The sequence below is a fragment of the Trachypithecus francoisi genome, unplaced genomic scaffold, assembly GCF_009764315.1.
Source record: "Trachypithecus francoisi isolate TF-2019V2 unplaced genomic scaffold, Tfra_2.0 Lachesis_group5, whole genome shotgun sequence".
NCBI classification, from domain to species: domain Eukaryota; kingdom Metazoa; phylum Chordata; class Mammalia; order Primates; family Cercopithecidae; genus Trachypithecus; species Trachypithecus francoisi.
Window position 1 is genome coordinate 38,217,931 of NW_022681470.1, and position 17,970 is coordinate 38,235,900.

General features: G+C 46.8%; 1 protein-coding gene across 1 annotated transcript in view; it reads left to right on the forward strand.

Annotated features, from left to right (window-relative positions):
• Positions 1 to 6,915: 6,915 nt before the first annotated feature.
• LOC117074843 (voltage-dependent R-type calcium channel subunit alpha-1E-like) overlaps positions 6,916 to 17,970 on the forward strand; it is a 174,873-nt gene continuing 163,818 nt past the window's right edge. Inside the window, exon 1 of the mRNA XM_033196737.1 lies at positions 6,916 to 8,227. Coding sequence (XP_033052628.1) covers positions 7,962 to 8,227 — 266 coding nt within the window. The 5' untranslated portion in view covers positions 6,916 to 7,961. The remainder of the gene's footprint in view (positions 8,228 to 17,970) is intronic.

A 17,970-nucleotide genomic window follows, 5' to 3' on the forward strand; every position in this document is an offset into this window, starting at 1 on the left:
GTGATGACAACATAACATGCATAGCAACTAGCATTTTAGGAGGGGGAGCTTGCTTTGAAGGATTTACAGTGATGTCACTTTTACACATATTGAGTCTGGGTATGAGGGATAATCCATATGCAGCTACCCCTAACTTCACTGGACACCTGGGTCTGGAAATGAGTGAAAAGGTGAGGTCTAGGAGCTAGATGTGGTGTGGAGGGGGTAGCTGAAATGGCAGGTAAGGATATAACCTTGAAGAGAGAGAAATTAGAGGAGAGGAAGGGGTTTGGGACAGACCCATGGGTGCCCCACAGGTGAGAGCAGTAAGAGAAGGAGAAGGAAACAATGAGAAACTGGGAGATGTGGTAACTGGGATGCCAAGAAGGACGACCTCTGAGGAGAGGGGGAGGTCAGTGGTGTCAAATGCTGCAGAGTGGTCAAGGAAAAGGAGGGTAAAAAAAGGACCATCAGGGGTTCAGTGGGAGTCTTAGAGCAATTTCTGTGGAGTGGAAGGGGCAGAGCTAGTAAATGGCCTACCCAGGTGTATATTTCAAAACTGGCCTTAAGTCCACATCATATGGGAATGCCTTCTTCACTTTGATTATTTTATACCAGGTGGGTGTAACCAGCTGCTCAGTGTAGGAGAGAGTGGGAGAGAGAGGGTGTGGTGATGGACAGGTGGTGGCTTAATCTGCTGATGATTCCAACACAAAGGGTTCTTGGAGAGGCAAGACTGGTGGGTGCAGTAGAATCTTATTCTCTTCTCTGGGCCTTCAGGGCCCCTCTAGGCTTGACTGCAGCTGTGAGCTGCATTTTCTGTTACTGTGGCATTATCTTCAAGAGTGAAATGTAGGGAGTGGATCAAGACTAAGCAAGACATGAATCCAACCTGGGTACCTTCTCCTAGGCACTGCCTCCTTGGGGTTAGCCCCTGACATGATACCTGACACGTGGAAGGTGCTCATTGCATATCTGTTAAATGAATGAATCTGCCTGAGCCCACCCGGGCTGAATGAGCTTTGCAAGGTGTGGGCTGTGTTGTGTTTTCTGAGTCAAGAGGCCGTGGGGGTGGATGGATGGATGTGCTCCTGCTGGTTGTTCTCACCCTCTGCTCACCCCCATCAGTGGGAGCTGGAGCGCTGCTGAGTCCTCCTGCTGCACTTTGCCTTGGCTGAGCAGCAAGGTTGGGCCCTGAGGGTGGGAAGGGAGGTAGACAGTGATGGGCGTGGGATCCTTTGCTGTCTGGGGCTACACTCTGAACCTCCAAATCCACTTTCCCAATAAAGCTTAATATCTATTAGGGTAAGCATATTTTTGGCTTTTCTCTGGGCTGAAAAGTGACCTCATCTTATGGAAAAGAAAGGCTTGAAGTGGTAATGCTATAATCTTCATGATCCTAGATACACTGAAAGAAAATAAAAATGCTGATTGGCTAATCAACCCTATGCATCTTGTGTATCCCCCTCCCCCAACATCCTAAACACTCACGCTCCAGGCTGCTGCTCCATGCCTCCAATACTAGCTCTTTCAAAGAGATCTCTTGGATTCTCCCCTTTCCGGCTGCCTCCAGTGGGATGGGATGGCTCCCCGCTCTGTTCTCTCCCAGAGCTCTCCTGTGGTGCACCCCACATCCTGCCTTGTATTTCAGCCCTTCGTGGGTATGTTTTCCCTTCTCCTCTTTTGAACTGTAAGTTTTTAGAGGCTATGACTGTGTCTAATTTATCTCTGAGCCCCAGAATCCCTGAGAACAATGTGTGGCACATCGAAGGGGATTAATGAGTATTTGTTAAATGGGTTTATCAATTCATGAATAAGTAAACAAACACACAGCTCTCTCAGGTATCATGGCCTTTGGGTCTCCAGACACTGGTCTCTACTATTTTTTTTCCCCTTTTTTCCTCCATTCCTCTTTCTGACCTGATCTCAGGCACTTACATGTCTCTGCTCCTCTGTCCATCCCCTGCAAAACAGAGTGTGTTCATCCCTGGCTGCACTTCTGAAGTCGGCTTTCAGAAACACAGTCTGTAGACATGCAGTGTTTCCAGTGTGTTACCGTGGTCACAGCTACTGAAGGTGAAATATACATAACAAGTACTTATGTAGCACTTACTTATTGTGTGCCAGGTACTGATCTAAGAGCTTTATGCATATTAACTAACTTAATTTTCATAACAGCCCAGTGGAGCAGAATGGTATGTATTCTTAGCAATTAAACCCTCTGGGAGACTCTCTGGTTCAAGGTCATGCCTTACCTCTCTAAAGCTCAAGATCCTGCTTATAACTTGACTCTCAAGCAAGGAAAATAGTATTTTGACATGCAGTATGTTAATAATGGTCACATATTGCAAAGAATTCTGTCCTTATTATTAGGAGATCCAGATCTGCTATTTCCTAGCTCTGTGCACTGGGACAAGTCCCTGACCCTCTGGGTGTCAGATAACAGGATGTGCCTCACAGTCCTTCCACAAAGATGCAATGAGAAAACATTACGGTTGGCACCCAGGAAGTGATGGGTTGTCATAAGTGAATGGTTTTTAAAATATTTTAAAGCCAACTTTGCTGACCTGTGGTTAGCTGATAGCATGTTGGAGTGTGGGGCTTCTCGGGCTTAGGTTTGAGAGATGCTGATTCTAGGGACGGACATTACATAAGGATGTGAAGTTATGTTTTCACCCAAGTAAGGGCTGTGAGGTATTGTGAAAGCTACCAGACTCCCAAGATGTCTGCATTGCCATAATGCTCCTCTGCTCCACTATGCATTTGCACATGGTCTCCTGCCAACTTTTTTCTTAAGAACCCACTCCCAAATCCTCTCTGCATTATGTTCCTTAGAGCACTGCTTTGCATAAGAGTCTATTTCTTGGAAAAGCTCAACGGAGGAAAAATAGAACAAAAGGGGCTCTGATAACTTAAGCATAAGCTGTCTGAGTGTAACTGGCAGGGTGGGGGAAGATGAAGGAGCAGGCCTGGTGGGAGGGGCACAGGCCTTTTGGATGAAGCCCACATTCACAGACTTCTCAGTGATGGCTGAAAAATCTCTTATGAAGATGGCCTAAGGCCTGACAGATCTGGGAAGAGCTTAAGAATGAGGGTAATAGGCCAACTGCTTCTCCAACTTTGCCACTCATGTCCATCTGTCTTAGTACAAACGCCCACAGGCTGTATGGTCTGGGGCAGTGTGGACACCTTGTTTTCTGCCTTTTCCAGAAGAGGCTGGAGGGACTACCGACCAGTCCCCTGCACTCCTGATTGCAGCTCGATCATACACTGCGGTACAGGGGCTCCAGGATAAATGCTTTGAAATAAAAGAGTCTTCATAGGCTTTATAAACTAGGAAAGTTTTCCACTTGCTTCCTTAGCTCCTGTCGGGTTTCCACTTTGCAGGTCACTGCTTTCAGAAAAACATGTGGAGCATTTGGTAACCCCATCTTAACTTGGGAGGGTGTGTGTGGGGCTGTACTTTCCAAGTACGGTGAGATGGGCTGGCTGCATTGTGGTGAAATTTAGGACCTCAACAAAGTCCCATAGGGGAGTAGAGGGCTGTTGACAAGAGGTCAGAGCCTAAGAATATCTAGGCTCTGAGGCATGGTGCATGGGGTGCTGGGCTGTCAAGCACTTGTGCTCACAGTGACATCTCACAGAGACCAGTAGATGGTGCTCTGACAACAGGAAAATACAGTTACTGTCCCTCTGAGGCTGGAAAGGGATTTTCAGATGGTCTTCAAACTGGTTTCCAATCAGAGTTATGACTAATTGCTGATTTTCCACATTTCCATTTGTGGATCCTTAATAGGATAGTGGAACTGGGGGCACTGGAAGAAGAATGCCTACCACATTCCCATATGAAGAGCATGACTGCAATATTCTGGTCATGAACTTTTTCTGAGGATCCTCCTGGATCTTGAAGGCATGGTGCCAGGAACACTTGGCCTCTGATCAAATTCAATTTGAGGATGGTAAGCATAGCATTTCCATAGGCTTAGTGTCATTGCATAGTTCCTTCTCTTGATGAACAATTTAGAATTACACTATTGCTGCCCTGAAGGGCAGCATGGGGTTTAGAAAGAGCCACAAATTGGAAATCAGATGTGTTAGAAGTCCACATGCTGCCTCTTATCAGATGTGGGGAAACGGTTTAACATTGCTGAAACTCTGCTGCTTTGTCTGTCAAGGGTCGTGATACATGTGTTGCCAGGCTCACCTCAGGAATTTGGAGTAAGGGTCAGCTGTGGGGCTTATGTAAACTGAAGACTATTAAACACATATAGTATTCAATCATTAAAATTGTAGCCACTGGCGGGGCATGATGGCTCATGCTATCACTTTGGGAGGCTGAGGCAGGTGGATTGCTTGAGCCTAGGAGTTCCACACCAGCTGGGGCAACATAGTGAGACCATCGTCTCTATAAAAAAATAAAACCAACAACTGTAGCTGCCTTGGGGGCTAGTAGAATGGGGGATTAGAGAGTATGAAACCAGCATAGAAATTCATAGATCTCAAAGTTCTCAAAAGCTATGACAGCCAGGCAGGGGTGGAAGATGAGAGTCCGTCTTCCTGCTAGCACTGCTGCCCTTAGGCCACGTCTCTTCCCAAAGCCATTTATGCCATTATGTTTGCCCCTTTCCTTTTGACTGCACCCTCCAAGAATTATCCCTTTTAACTCACTTACATAGGTGCTGAAACTCCCTAAGGTATTCTACATTATTCCCACCTATGCATTTATGATTCCTGTCTCCTTGGAAGGCAGGTATCAACTCCAGTGTGTCGTCGCATTTGCACATGTAATATCCCATCTTGAGTATTCTAGGCCTCTAAAGAATTACAACAGCCACAGAGAACACAGGACATGGAATACTGGATCTCTGCTGACATCTGATAACACTGCAGACACAAGTCAGGGACCTCTGATGTTCCAAGAACTACGTCTAGGAGGTAAAAGGCTAGTGAGCCCTGCTTACTCTGGGCATTAACAAAAAGGTATGCCACCCGCTAGCCTGCTGAGGCACAACCACAAAGGAAAGGGGTGAGGTGACAGCATGAGAGTGAAGTTTGTGAAGCTTTCTGGCCTGCGAGGTTATACAATTTAGTATAATCTAGTGTACATGATTTATGTCATCACCCATCTTGTTCATTATTGTATCCTCAGTGCCTAAAACAGTACCTGGCACGTGGAAGGTACTCAAAAATACTTCTCTAATGATTTGAATGAATTTTGTGCTTTGGATTATGGTACTGTCTGAAAGCAGCGACATGCATTTAATAATTTTTGAGAGTCGTTTTTCTAACCCTACGTAGTTTACAGGAATACCAAGATAGCCACTTGGAACTAGTTCTAAGTGACTGGCTGATGCGACTTCATGGTTCACAGCACTACCCTCCCTCCGTTTCACGTCTGACTAGGTATTCAGACAGAAGAGGACCCTCTGATTAAAGCAGGAGGAAGGACAGAGTGAGGCAGTAATGTGAAATCAAAATAACAATTAGAGCTGACTCACTTTGAATAGTAATTTCACCTGAAATGGGCTCCCCTGAATCAAAAGGTCAAACGCCTTCCCCAAGGGCAGCAGGATGGACATGTTGAGACAATTCCTTTGGATTTCCAGTACTCAGAATTTTCCTTCACACACACAGGCGCACACATTCACATACATTCTCACACAATAGACACATGTCAGTGCTCTCACATGGCCTTGCCCACACACAGACACATACTTGTAGGAACACACGTGCCATGCACTCAGACCTCACCTCTCAACAGTTCATCTGACTTCATACGCGTGAAGCCATACTCACCCATGGTTTCCAACCTCTGGGCTTTGGTTAGTGTCTTTGTTTCCTTCCTCAGCCCCTCCTTTCCTTCTTCCCTTCCATTGTTCGGGTTGGGAGGATTTGGAGAGGACTATGTGTTGAGCCAAGGCAGGAAAACGCGGAGGACAGTGTGCCCCAGCTAGTGTGGACATGGGAGGGGACGGCTGGTCCCTGTCCTCAGTTCAAACCACCAGTCACTGTGGGGAAGGGCTTGGCGGCTAAACAGGAGCTCTTTCCCTGGGGCTTGGAGTCCACCTTTCCCATCTCTGCAGCTCAGATACCAATTCTATTTTTTTTCCTACATTAATGGGGTGGGTTTGAGAAAGTCCGTGGAGCTTATTTGGGAGTAAAGGATAGGGGGCTGGAGGATCCTTTTGATTGTTCGCATTTCGAGAATGGTAGTTTTAGCCCATAACTCACCATGGAGGGCCCTTCCAGGAGAGGTGGGGCAGGGCTCTCCTACAGCGGAACCAGGAGGCCGCCCTGTGAGGGAAGAAGCTCCCGCTAGGAGCCAGCACCAACAGCAGAGTGTGGAACCCCCAGAGGTCCTAGCCTTCCCCACGGGGCCTCCCATATGCTAACTGGGGAGATGGGGAGAGGGTGCTGCCCAATCCTTGGAAATCCCTGGCAGTGTTCGTGGAGCATGGGAGGTGCGGAGGAGAGACGACGCTGCCATGGCGCTAGGCGCACAAAGGCCCCGACTCCTCACTAGGGCGGTGGCGGGCCTGTGGCAAGGCGCCAGGCACCGAACAGGGCACAGCACTGGGGACACCTCTCTGCAGGGAACCAAGGCGCGCGTGCGTGTGCGCCTCACGCCAGGCCCTGGCTCTCTTGCGGAGACTCCGCCGCGTCGCCCGCTGCGCCTGCCTCTCTCTTCTCGGCATTACTTGGGGGAAAGGGGACTCTTCACTGGACCTTTGCAGAGGTGGCCGCTACCCTTTGGCCACATAAATCAAGAAGGCAAGCCAGCCTCACCTCCCAGGAACCTCCAGCCTTCCGGCTGCGTCCCCGCCTCTCCCGCCTCACCAGCTCCTCCCCCGCTTCTCCCGGCGCTCGCGCGCGCCTCGCTGCACCTCTGCTCGCTCTCCCCTGCCTCGCCTCCCCCCTCTCCTTCCGCATCTTCTCCAGTGCTCCGCCGAGAGCGCTGCCTGGGTGGAAGAGGAAGACTGAGCCATTAGTGAGGAAGTTCGGTCTGTGGATAAGTGTGGTGCCAGGCCGCCGCGAGGCTCGGCTGCAACCTGTTTCTCGCCCGCTGGTGCTCACCGCCAGCCCGCTCGCGCTCCCGCCCTCTCGGCGGCGCAGCCGCGGATCGCTGTTGCATGCTGATCCGGGGAGGCGGCGGTGGCGAGCGCTCCGGGCGGATGCTGGCACTCAGGTTTCGCTGCTCTCTGGATGCTGCTCAACTTCTAGCCCAAGCGCAGGAGCTTTGAAGTCATTTGTCCCTCTTCGGTTGAATCGACTTCTTATTTTGAGATTTTGGGCATTGCGGTTTACGCAGGAACCTCAGTATCGCTCTCCCCACCTCCCTCCCTCTTTCTCCAACCTTTGGATGCGTCTCTGCTGGCAGATATAAAGACCCAAGTCTTCGCGGTGGAATTTCTTAGATGGACTCGCGGGGACTGGCGTTATAAAGCATGTCACCGTAACCCCGTCCTCGTCGTTGTTTATTTTTTTTTAAAAAGTTCTTTTGTTTTCAATTTCCCCTCCTTCCCACCCCTTCCCCCAACCAATAAATCACCAAACTGTTACCTAGCGGGCCGGTGCCTGCATCTCTCCCTGAACTAGGTGGTGCGTCTGCCAGAAGAGGAGCTATGTTTGAAGAGCAGCCTACTCCACCCCTCTCCTCTCTGGTCCCTGAACACCACCACACACTGGCATTTTGAAAAAAATATTTTCCTCCAGGAACTGAGCACCCCCAAGCCCTACCCCCCGTTTTTTCTCTTCTTCTTGAGGAATGGAGCTTTGCAGAGGTTGCGTTTAGATTCAACAGTTCACAGCGGCGGGCTGCTGCTGCCGCCTCTCCGAAGAGCTCGCGGAGCTCCCCAGAGGCGGTGGTCCCAGTGCCTGTCTGGATGCGGCTCTGAGTCTCCGTGTGTCTTTCTGCTTGTTGCTGTGTGCGGGTGTTCGGCCGCGATCACCTTTGTGTGTCTTCTGTCTGTTTAAACTTCAGGATGGCTCGCTTCGGGGAGGCGGTGGTCGCCAGGCCGGGGTCCGGCGATGGAGACTCGGACCAGAGCAGGAACCGGCAAGGAACCCCCGTGCTGGCCTCGGGGCAGGCTGCCGCCTACAAGCAGACGAAAGCGCAGAGGGCGCGGACTATGGCTTTGTACAACCCCATTCCCGTCCGGCAGAACTGTTTCACCGTCAACAGATCCCTGTTCATCTTCGGAGAAGATAACATTGTCAGGAAATATGCCAAGAAGCTCATCGATTGGCCATATCCTTTCTTACCCACCATAACTCCCTCTCCCCCTTTGCATTTCTTCGGGTGAAGGGGGGTGCCTAGCATGGAATGTATCCCCCCACCCCCTTCCTGGTGCCAATTTGCCCCTTTGCTGAAGCGCACTCTTCGGTGCATCTAAGGGGCAAGCTTGGTGCTGTGGAGACCGGTTTGGGCACTAGTGTTTTTCAAGGTAAGACTTTGGGTTTTTTATTTTTCCTATGTGGAAATCTCTAGTGTCCCTGGGTGCGTCCCTTTCTGGGCTAGGCTTTGTCTGATTCCCAGCCTCCTTTCCACCCCTACTCCCTTCACATGCCGCCCTCTACATAGATTGGGTTGCCCCAATGCTCCCTTTCATAATCAATTCTCGTTTTCCTTTCTTTAAGCCAGCCACTCTGCCCATATCCCCACCAGCCAGGAGACGCTGCACTGTCTTCCTGTATGGAAATCAAGGCTCCATGAGGGAATTTATCAGTTCAGAACCTCCCAGGGCCAAAACCTTGTATACAGATAGACAGATGAATAAATAAAACAGGCTTTTGGCTGGGGATTCAGCTAACTCTGGGGACTTAAGTTTAAGTTCCACTGAAAGTGGCATGAATGAGTGTCTGTCAGGGGAGGTGATCTCTGTTGCCACAGCTCAAACAGCTCAAACTTGGAGTTCTCCTCTCAGCCAAGGAAGAACAGCTCATCAGGCCCGTCCTTTCCTTGGTCCTTGGTTGGGTACTCTTGCTTCTTAGTGCTTGACCCAGCTGGTTGCTCTCCCAGTATCCAGGATCCAAGTGGATCTCCTGGGCCTGAATTCATCCGCTGAGGCCAGAAGTGTGCATGCAGTCTCTCTCTCCGTAGCTCCAAAGGAACTGCTCTCCCCAAAGCTCTGGTAGGGGCCATCTCTGATGGTGGTGGTGTCAGAGTGAACAGACATGGAAGGAGCTTCTTTGCAGGTTTAATCAAGTGCACCAAATGATTAGGCAGCTGGCTGCCTTGTTCTTCACTAAGGATTGGACGCCTGGCAAGGCCATTAGGAATTGGGGGTGATGAGGTAGTGAAGGGGATTAGTGGGAGGCAAGCTAGTGGTCTGGTGTTAAATATGGGGATGGGGTTGGAGACATGGGACTTTGGGAGGGAGATTTGGGAGGGCTGCACCTGCAAAGAAGGCCCCCTTTTTTCTCCCCTATTCTCCCTCTTTCCCACCCCCACCATCCAGGTGTGCAGCAGTGAGGCAGCTGGAGCTGACTTGGGTCTCTAGTATTAGCCAGACACGCGGCTCACTTCCCACAGGACCTGGGCATCTCCCTACTCCCCCAACCCCAGCCTCTGGCCTTCCCCTCCTTCCTCTCTAGTTCCCAGCCTCAGCAGCTCCGTGATTGGCTGGCACGTGGTGCTTCTAGGCAGCACCCCTCATTAGAAACGAAGGAGCATCTCTAAGCAGATATTCTTCCTGCTGCTGTTCGCATCCTCCCACAGCCACCCCTAGCTGGGCTTCTCCCTCTCCCCTCCTCTCTGCACCCCTCTCTCCTGTTCCACTCCCACAGAGTGATCCTGGGCCATCCATTGCCTGAGTTAAACGTATCTAGCTAGGGAGAAGGTTTCGGGCGGGGGAGGGGTCGGGTCCCTGCAGTCACGCCTGCCGGTGCGCTGCACAAAGCGGACAGATCTCATTGTGTTGTGTGCTGCGGCTGCAAATATTCCTCTAGGCAGTCTACGGATTTCCCAGCTGGGCCCTCCTTTCTCACTTGGCTTCTACAGTTCTCTAAATCTTCCTATCCACCAGGTGCTGCTTTGCTGTGCCCCTGTCTTAGGGACGTGTTTACTCAGACAGGCGCCCTCCCGTTTCTTTGCGGTAGACAAAGCCGCCCAACCACCCCGCGGGTGGCAAAGTGTGCCAGCAGCCATCGTTGGCACCTCGGACAGCGCCGCTGAAACTCCCGATGGCCCGGGGCTCCCCAGTTACCCGGGTTCAGCACCTCGGGGTACTTCCGGCCAGGCCCAGGCTTGGGGCTGAGAAACCAGGAACGTTTTCTACACCACGCGGTCATCTTTTTTCACGTTTTCTCTTCCGCTGCAAAGACACCGCCTTTCCACCAGGCGTTGCGAGCGCGCAAGATGGGGCTGTGAGTTTTACGCCTCCCTTTCCTTGTCTTTGGCCAGAATGGACCAAAGAGAGTCAAACAGGAGACTCTCGAGGGAGTTGATTTCGGCATCATGCTCAGTGCCTTGGCCCCAAGCCCTGTCCCAATGGTCTCTTCTGTCTGCATAGTTGGCAATTTCACAGTGGTTCTACAGCATGTAGGCTGTGGTAACAGTGTTCAGAGAACATCTGCTAAGGTGTTTAGTGGAGCCCTGTTGGAAAATGTAAAATACACCATGTACAATGTAGTTGACTAATATATTCCTTCTGGTGGTGATCATGTGGAAACATTGGGCTTCCTGGGGAAACGCACCTAAATTCCTAGTCTCACCTTCCTTTCCTTTCTAAACATCCAACTTCCCAAATAATCTTGCTTTGTCTTACTGGGAGTCAGTCTGGGTAGTGGTTGCCCATAAAGTTTTGGAGCTAGGCTGCCTGGGTTCAAATCCTAGTTCCTTCACCAGCTCTGTGACCTTGAAAAGTTACTTCATTACTCTGTGACTCAGTCTTCTTATCTGTTAAATGAGGATAATAATAATACTGGGAGAATTAAATGAGTTAATATATATCACGTGCCTAAAGCATTATCTATTTACCCAGTAAACACTAGTTGTTATTATTAATGGTGTCTTTTGGAAATTTCAGGATGCTTGAAGTGGGGAGGGGTCTTAGTTCAGGTGAAGTCTTCTAGATTCTTGCCTCTTAGAGCAAGGAGCTGCATCCACATCACCTGGGAACTTGTTAAAATTCAGAATCCTCCACTTCAATCCTGCTGAATCAGAATCTACATTGTAATAAGATCCCTATGTGATTAATATGCTCATTAAAGTTTAGGAAGTACTTCTTTGCTCTTTGTAAGTGCCAGATTTTTAAAATTTTTTTTTAAGAAGGGAAGGTTGTTCAGTTGTTCAGAAAGCGTGTCAAGACCTGCTTTCATATTGACATATGCACATTTAGCATGCTTGAGGATTTTGTTTGTATTACAACACCTTTTGAGATTTACATTTTCATTGCCTGCAGAAAGTCACTGTAGGACAAGGGGGATAATGTACACTTCTATGTGCCACATTAGTGGTCTCATCATGCTGTGCGTTACTGGTCTTTAATCTTGTTTGTCTGAAAAGATTGGTTAAATAAAAGGAGTGGTTTAATTTATGCTTCTAGGATCACCCTGACTTGGAGGGGGAGGGTAACCTTATCCAGTTATTAATAGGGGAGGTCTAGTTCTTATGGGAAGAAATGCTCAAGATAACCCAGATTTGGCATGAAAGATGGTGGCAAGTCAACAGCCTACTCTGAATGTGTTTCATTTTTCTTGGAAGCTACATCTGCATAGGGAGATAATTTTATTTTCTTATGGCACTTTCCTCTGCAGTGGATACCATACTCTTTTTAAAAATGCTAATGTGGTTTAAAATGTGATGTTACATTCTATATGATTCCTCCTTTTCTTTTTTGCTCATCTAATAGATCTTCTCTGGCAGTGGGCTGTTCTGGGTGCCCTTCCATGTTCACTGTGCTTCACGCTTACCAGCTCTCACTCTTTCATGCCCAGGGCCAATTACCCTGTGGGCATACAGCACCTCTCATGTGGCTTGTAGAATGCCCCTCACTTGTTTGAACTTTTCCAGGTCACGGGTATGAAGGGAAGACGTAATGTGTCTGGCCTGGAGACTCTATGCCAGAATTGGGCAATAGGATATGCCCCCCACACCTCCATCACCTTGGTTTTCTCAGCAGGGGAGCACATGTTTTGTGTGGAAATGAATATGGCTTACAGTAGGAAGGTCAAATATGTTTGCAGCCCTGAGATATTGAAGCTCATCACAATGAACCTGTGGACATTAATCCATGATTTCTTATTGTAGAGAATTTCATTGTATCCCCAAAGCACTCTGGCTATGGATCAGAGGTTGTATGCTTTATTTTTATGAGTCTCCCATTATAAAATGTCCATTTATTTTGGAGGATTTTGGTGAGGATTACCAAAAGTTTTAGTTCTTTTTTTTTTTTTTTTTTTTTTTTTGAGACGGAGTCGCCCAGGCTGGAGTGCAGTGGTGCCATCTCGGCTCACTGCAAGCTCCGCCTCCTGGGTTTACTTTCGACATTCTCCTGCCTCAGCCTCCTGAGTAGCTGGGACTACTCCGCCACCAGGCCCAGCTATTTTTTTTGTATTTTTAGTAGAGTCGGGGTTTCACCATGTTAACCAGGATGGTCTCGAGTTTTAGCTCCTAAAATTTCCCATTTTGGTATCTTCTTTTCTTCTGCTTTTGTTGTCTATACATATACAGCACATTGCAGGATAGTAGACTAAGGTCCTGGTAAGAATTTCAAGTTTGATGTAACTGTAGTGAATCATGAGGCAAGATGCCTTGATTAGGGAAGACAATGGCAGCTAACAAGGATGAAATCTGTAATTATATCCTATGATCAGATAATGCAGAAAGGCTTCATATCTTCTGTGTACCTGTGCACAGATGCAGATGTTGAAACAGATAGTGACTGCAGCTGCTACTGGAGCTGTAGGAGAAAGGTCTTCATTTTCTGAGCATCCCAGGACAATCTCTGAATTGCCTGTTGGCTTTGCTTTTGATATGAAGTGTGGGTAATGTTTCATCTGGAAACCAGGCCATGACTTGTTGTGGGGACCATTTGTAATTGGGATGCAGCCTGGAAAATGAGTTGGAGTGAAGGAGTTTGACAGAAATGAAATGACTTAGGATAGAGACAAAAATATCCTCAATGTGATAGTTTTGTCTGTTGGTTTGCATGTCATTATTTCTCCACTTCCCTCCACTTGCTGTATCTGCAATAGGTGCAATGCATGCTATGAATTAAAGGAGGAAGAGGAAAGTAACGAGAACAGGCCTACTTTTTCTTCTTCTGAAACATTGAGACTCTGAAATTATTAGCTCCATCCAAAATTACTTATCTCTTTATAGCATTGCTGTACAAAATGTAGGTGTTTTTCCCCCTCAAACTCTGCTGCTTTCCCCCTTCTTTACAGGAACATCTGGTTTCTTTCAATCTTCATATTCTTAGTGAAAATAAAACTGAGTGAAGCTTTGCTAAGCTCTCAGAACTCTTGCAACCTTTAACTACGTATGTTTGATGAGCAGGTCAACCGCCTCCCTTACGTCATGCACAGGGCTGCCTGGAAAGCTACAGCTCACCAGACACCAAAGCCCAGATGTGCAATCCAGTCCATCAGTGGTGACTCTGCTGATCTTATTTTGCTTATCACTGACCACAAAGACATAAAAGAGGAAACCTGAATGCAAGTCTAATTAATATCCTTTTATTCAAGGAAAGAGAGAGAGAGAGACCAGGTCTTTACTTTCTCTTTCTGCCCATCTTTTCATCTTTCTATATTTCTGCCTCTCTCATTTTTAGGTTCAGCCTTTGTGAATAATTCATTATATGTGTGGGTTTTTCCTAGGATTTTCAGAAAAGGAAGGTTATTTGTCTTCCTCTTGGATAAGATTATTAAGGTCTCTCACAGAGGGCCAACTTCAGAAATCTACTTTTTCTCTAAGACCTTTGTTTTCTGCAGTGGGGCTGTCACACAACAGAAAGGAAGCTGGGGAGAGATCTTGTAACCTGCTTTTTCTTGTCATTTTTATGATGACTGCCTCCTACCCAGTCCTGTTACATTTGAGTGTCCCCAAAATATGCAACTACTAGCCTTTTCTACTCAGAGGCCATGGTTAAGTGGAAGGTACGTGTCACTCTGAATCCTCTCATCATCTTGGGTTTTCATACTGATAAATGCTGAACGACTAAGCCAAGGAACAGTCCTCTGTAACCATTTCTTTTCAAATTCCAGTGTGAATTTTTGTAGGAATTACAGGGAACAGGGGTAGTTATGGGGACCAGGCGTGGAAATTAGTGTCTAATATTCTACCACCACTACCACCACCACGACGTGGCTTCTAAAGCAGTCCCTTCCAAAGAGGGATAGAAACATGTTAGTTTTCCCAAGTCTTCTAAACATGCACAGAGAGGACGCCTGTGTGGATTCACCCATCAGTCATGTTTCCAGCATCAATCTTAATTAAGGACAGAAGGTACAGCACAAAGTTTTTAGACTCCCCCAACCTCATGGTTTCTTAGTGTTAAGCTTATTGCAGGGAGATGTTTATGGTGTATCTTTGCTCACTGAGCACCCCAAATATGTTTCCTTATAAACCTTGATGAGCCCCAGTGTCCTCATCTCTGGAAAGCAGGGAACAGCTAGAAGATGTGTTCTTATAAGGTGAAGATGGGCCAGATTAAGGGGAACAGCAGTGAATGACTTTAAAATGTGTCAGTTATCCAAGACATCCTCCCTGCCGCCTCCCAGAGCAGTGGGTACTTCTTAGGAGCTTCCTTTATTGTATTTTGAGCTCCAAATTTGTAGGACTAAATAGTTCCACCCTTAATCCTCTTACTTATTAAAAAAGGAGCCTCAAATAGACCCATTTGTAAAGCAGTAGTTAATCCCAGAAGCAGGTGGGTGGGGCTTGGGAATGATATGCCCAGCCAGGCTTCAGCCACACTCCAGCCACGTGAGGCTTCAGAGAGAGGCCCTGCCTGGCACCTGTGCCAAGTGTGGTTTTTTTGCCTGTGGGTGGTTAATTTGAATCACTGTTGCAACTCTGCATAATCTTGAGGCTATATTTTTTTTGTGTGTGCTGCATTTGGTCTTTTGCTGCATTTTTGCTGCATTTGGGCTGCATCGGTTCTCTTCATCTCGGGAGAATTTAGAAAGCTTCTTTCAGATATATGCCTGAGCTTTCCAAAGACTTGTGTCATTAAAAGGGGATGTCATCTTTCTTCCCTTTGTGGGAGGGATAAAAATGATGTAGCTGGACAGTGAGTAGCAGGCTAGAGGGGAAAGGAAGAAATGCTCTGGTGTAGATCATGGATGGAGCCTTGATGATGCTCAGTCTATGGCATCATTGCTGAGATGCAGGACATTGTGCGTGGCCTTCTGGATCCAGAGCCGAGGGTCTGGAAACCAGCAGGAGGAGGAAAACTAATTCTCCCAAGTCTTTCTCAGCCTTCGGCTTAGCTGTAGGTTGGAAGTTTTTCAAACTTTCTGTGCCTCTTTCTCGATTTCCACACCATTGTCTCATGGGACTGGTCAGAGCCAAAAAGCATGAAATGGATTTTCAACAGTCACTCACTAACGTCTTGGCAATCTCCAGCTGTGTTCTCCTGGGAACTGTTTTGCTGCTTTTCTGTCAGCGACCATTCCTTTCAGCAGGTGATTTCCATCAACATCAAGGCTAATTCCTAATTTAGTTCCTTTGTGTTGAAGTCAGACATAGGCGGTCTGCCTGTTTCATCTATACTGCTGACTGTCAACCTGTGTCTCAGAATCACCTGAAGGACTTGTTAAAATACAGATTACTACCTCCTACTTCCAGAGTTTCTGGTTCAGTAGGTCTGAAGTAGGGCTGGAGAATTTTCATTGGTTGCAAGTTCCCAGGTGATATTGATGCTGCTGGTCTTGGACATCATGCTTTGAGAACCATTGCTATACGTGATTTTGTTATCTGCCTGGCAGTGCCTTGCTAGGAGGCCAGTATTACAAATTGCTGACGCATTTCCTCATCCCGAATTTCTCTCATTTACCAGCTAAAGCCCTACTGCTAACAAAAGCTTATGCTTTGGGTTTGGGTAGTGAGGAGGCTTTAAGATTTCTCTAACAAAATGCTGATGACCTTGAGAACAGGGACATATTAGGCAAAATATATGCCATTATCATCTTTGAGTTAGTTTATGTTGTTCTTTCAGGACTTATCACTGAGAGCAGGCTCTTCTGAGAAGGGACATGCCCCCGTTTAATTCCAGCACCTAGCACATGCTGGCATATGGTGAGCATTCTGTAAACTTTTGTTGGATGATTTATATCCAAATTGGCTACTATTGAGTTAACAAGCATCAACAAAGTGCCTTGGGTTGCCCTGACCAGGACCTGTAAAACCAGGTGTGGCCCTAGGGAGGGGACAGGAGGTTGCCAGGAGGTGATGTGAGGGCAGTGGATGGCTGGGATGGGGGTGAAGGGTCATCACATGGGAATTGGGAGGCTGTAAAATACAAGATTTAGCTACTTCATAATTTTCTTCAGGATTCTTTCAGTTTCTGTATTGCTTAATGCGGGCTTTCTCACTGTAAAAACAAAAAACAAAAAACAAAAAACAAAAAAACAAAAAACAGGGTATTTGTTATCTGGCATTTGTTACATGGAGCCCTTTATTAATTGGTATATAGTATAATGACAATTGAGATTGTAATGGTGACCCACTAGATATCATAGAATGTTGGAGTGCTTTCTGAATATTGCCAATGAAGCATTCATTGTATTATATCCAACACAGTTCCAATGGTGCGTGTACTTCATTGTATTTTGAGCTTTGTGTGATTTATAATTCATATTGATTATATAAGTAGCTCATTATCACTTTTTTTTTGTTAAATTAACCAAAGTGTTCTTCTCCAGCTATACCAGATGACAGAGGAATTGGTATGTTGTTCTAGAAATCAGCCCTTTTAGTTCTAGAAATATTATAGGACCTGGAGGTGAATCATGGTGCAATTGTCATGTATCAGGTGATAGTAAGACCAGAGTCATTATTTCAAAAATGGACTAATAGCTCAGCAGGCCTTAGATTTACTGGGGAAGTTCCCCAGCTGGTAAGCTGGTATTACATCTAACTGGGTTTGTTTGTTTCTGTAGGCTAACATTGAAAATGAACCACCAAGATTTCCAAGAGAGCTTTCATAAGCATCTCAGCAAGAGGTTGTCAGATGATACCTTCCCCAACTTGACTCTGAGTTATCCAACTTTTGTGCCTTGGGCTTATTTTCCTGCTCTTTTTTACTCCCACTTCTCTCCTCCTTGAAGGTCGAGAGATGTTGAGCTCTAAAATGATTCAGTTGTAGGGTGATGGTCTTTAGGTTCTTAAGGGTCAGTGTGAAACTCTGTGGAACTTTAGAGTATGACCTGAATAAGTATCTGAGTAGTGACCTGAGTAAGTGTCTAGATGGCATCTAGATGACTCTTTTTGGAGTGTTGGAACCATTAAGTCCCATTGTCTCTAGTACGGTGTTTATTCATTTGCTTTCTATATTGGGATCACAAATCCTACTGACATCTGGTTGATGCTATAGACCTGTCTTTCCTGAAAAATACACATACAATTTTGCATTCAATTTTAGAAGTCTATGAATCACAATTTAAAAACATCTATCCTGTTAAAAAATTCCCATGATTTGGGATGTTAGGATGCTGGGCTATCAGGAGTAGTGATTCTCAACCAAATATCAAAGGCTTTATAAGCAAGTATGACAGGAACTTTATATAAAGGAGCTAGAAAGATATGGTTGCACTGGGCTGTCAGCCAGGCTGCTGTGAAAGAACACAAACATTCTAACCAAAGGGCATGAATTCAATACAGAAACTCTTTCTACATCACTGTGAAAGATGACTGTCAAGCTGGAATACTTCCAGTGACAGGGTGCTCTTCTGTTATTAAAAAACTTAAGATATAGGAAGTGGAAATATTCCTCCTTATAGCTTCCATCTGTTCTTTCCCCTCCTGTTTTCTGTTTTGTAAAGCAG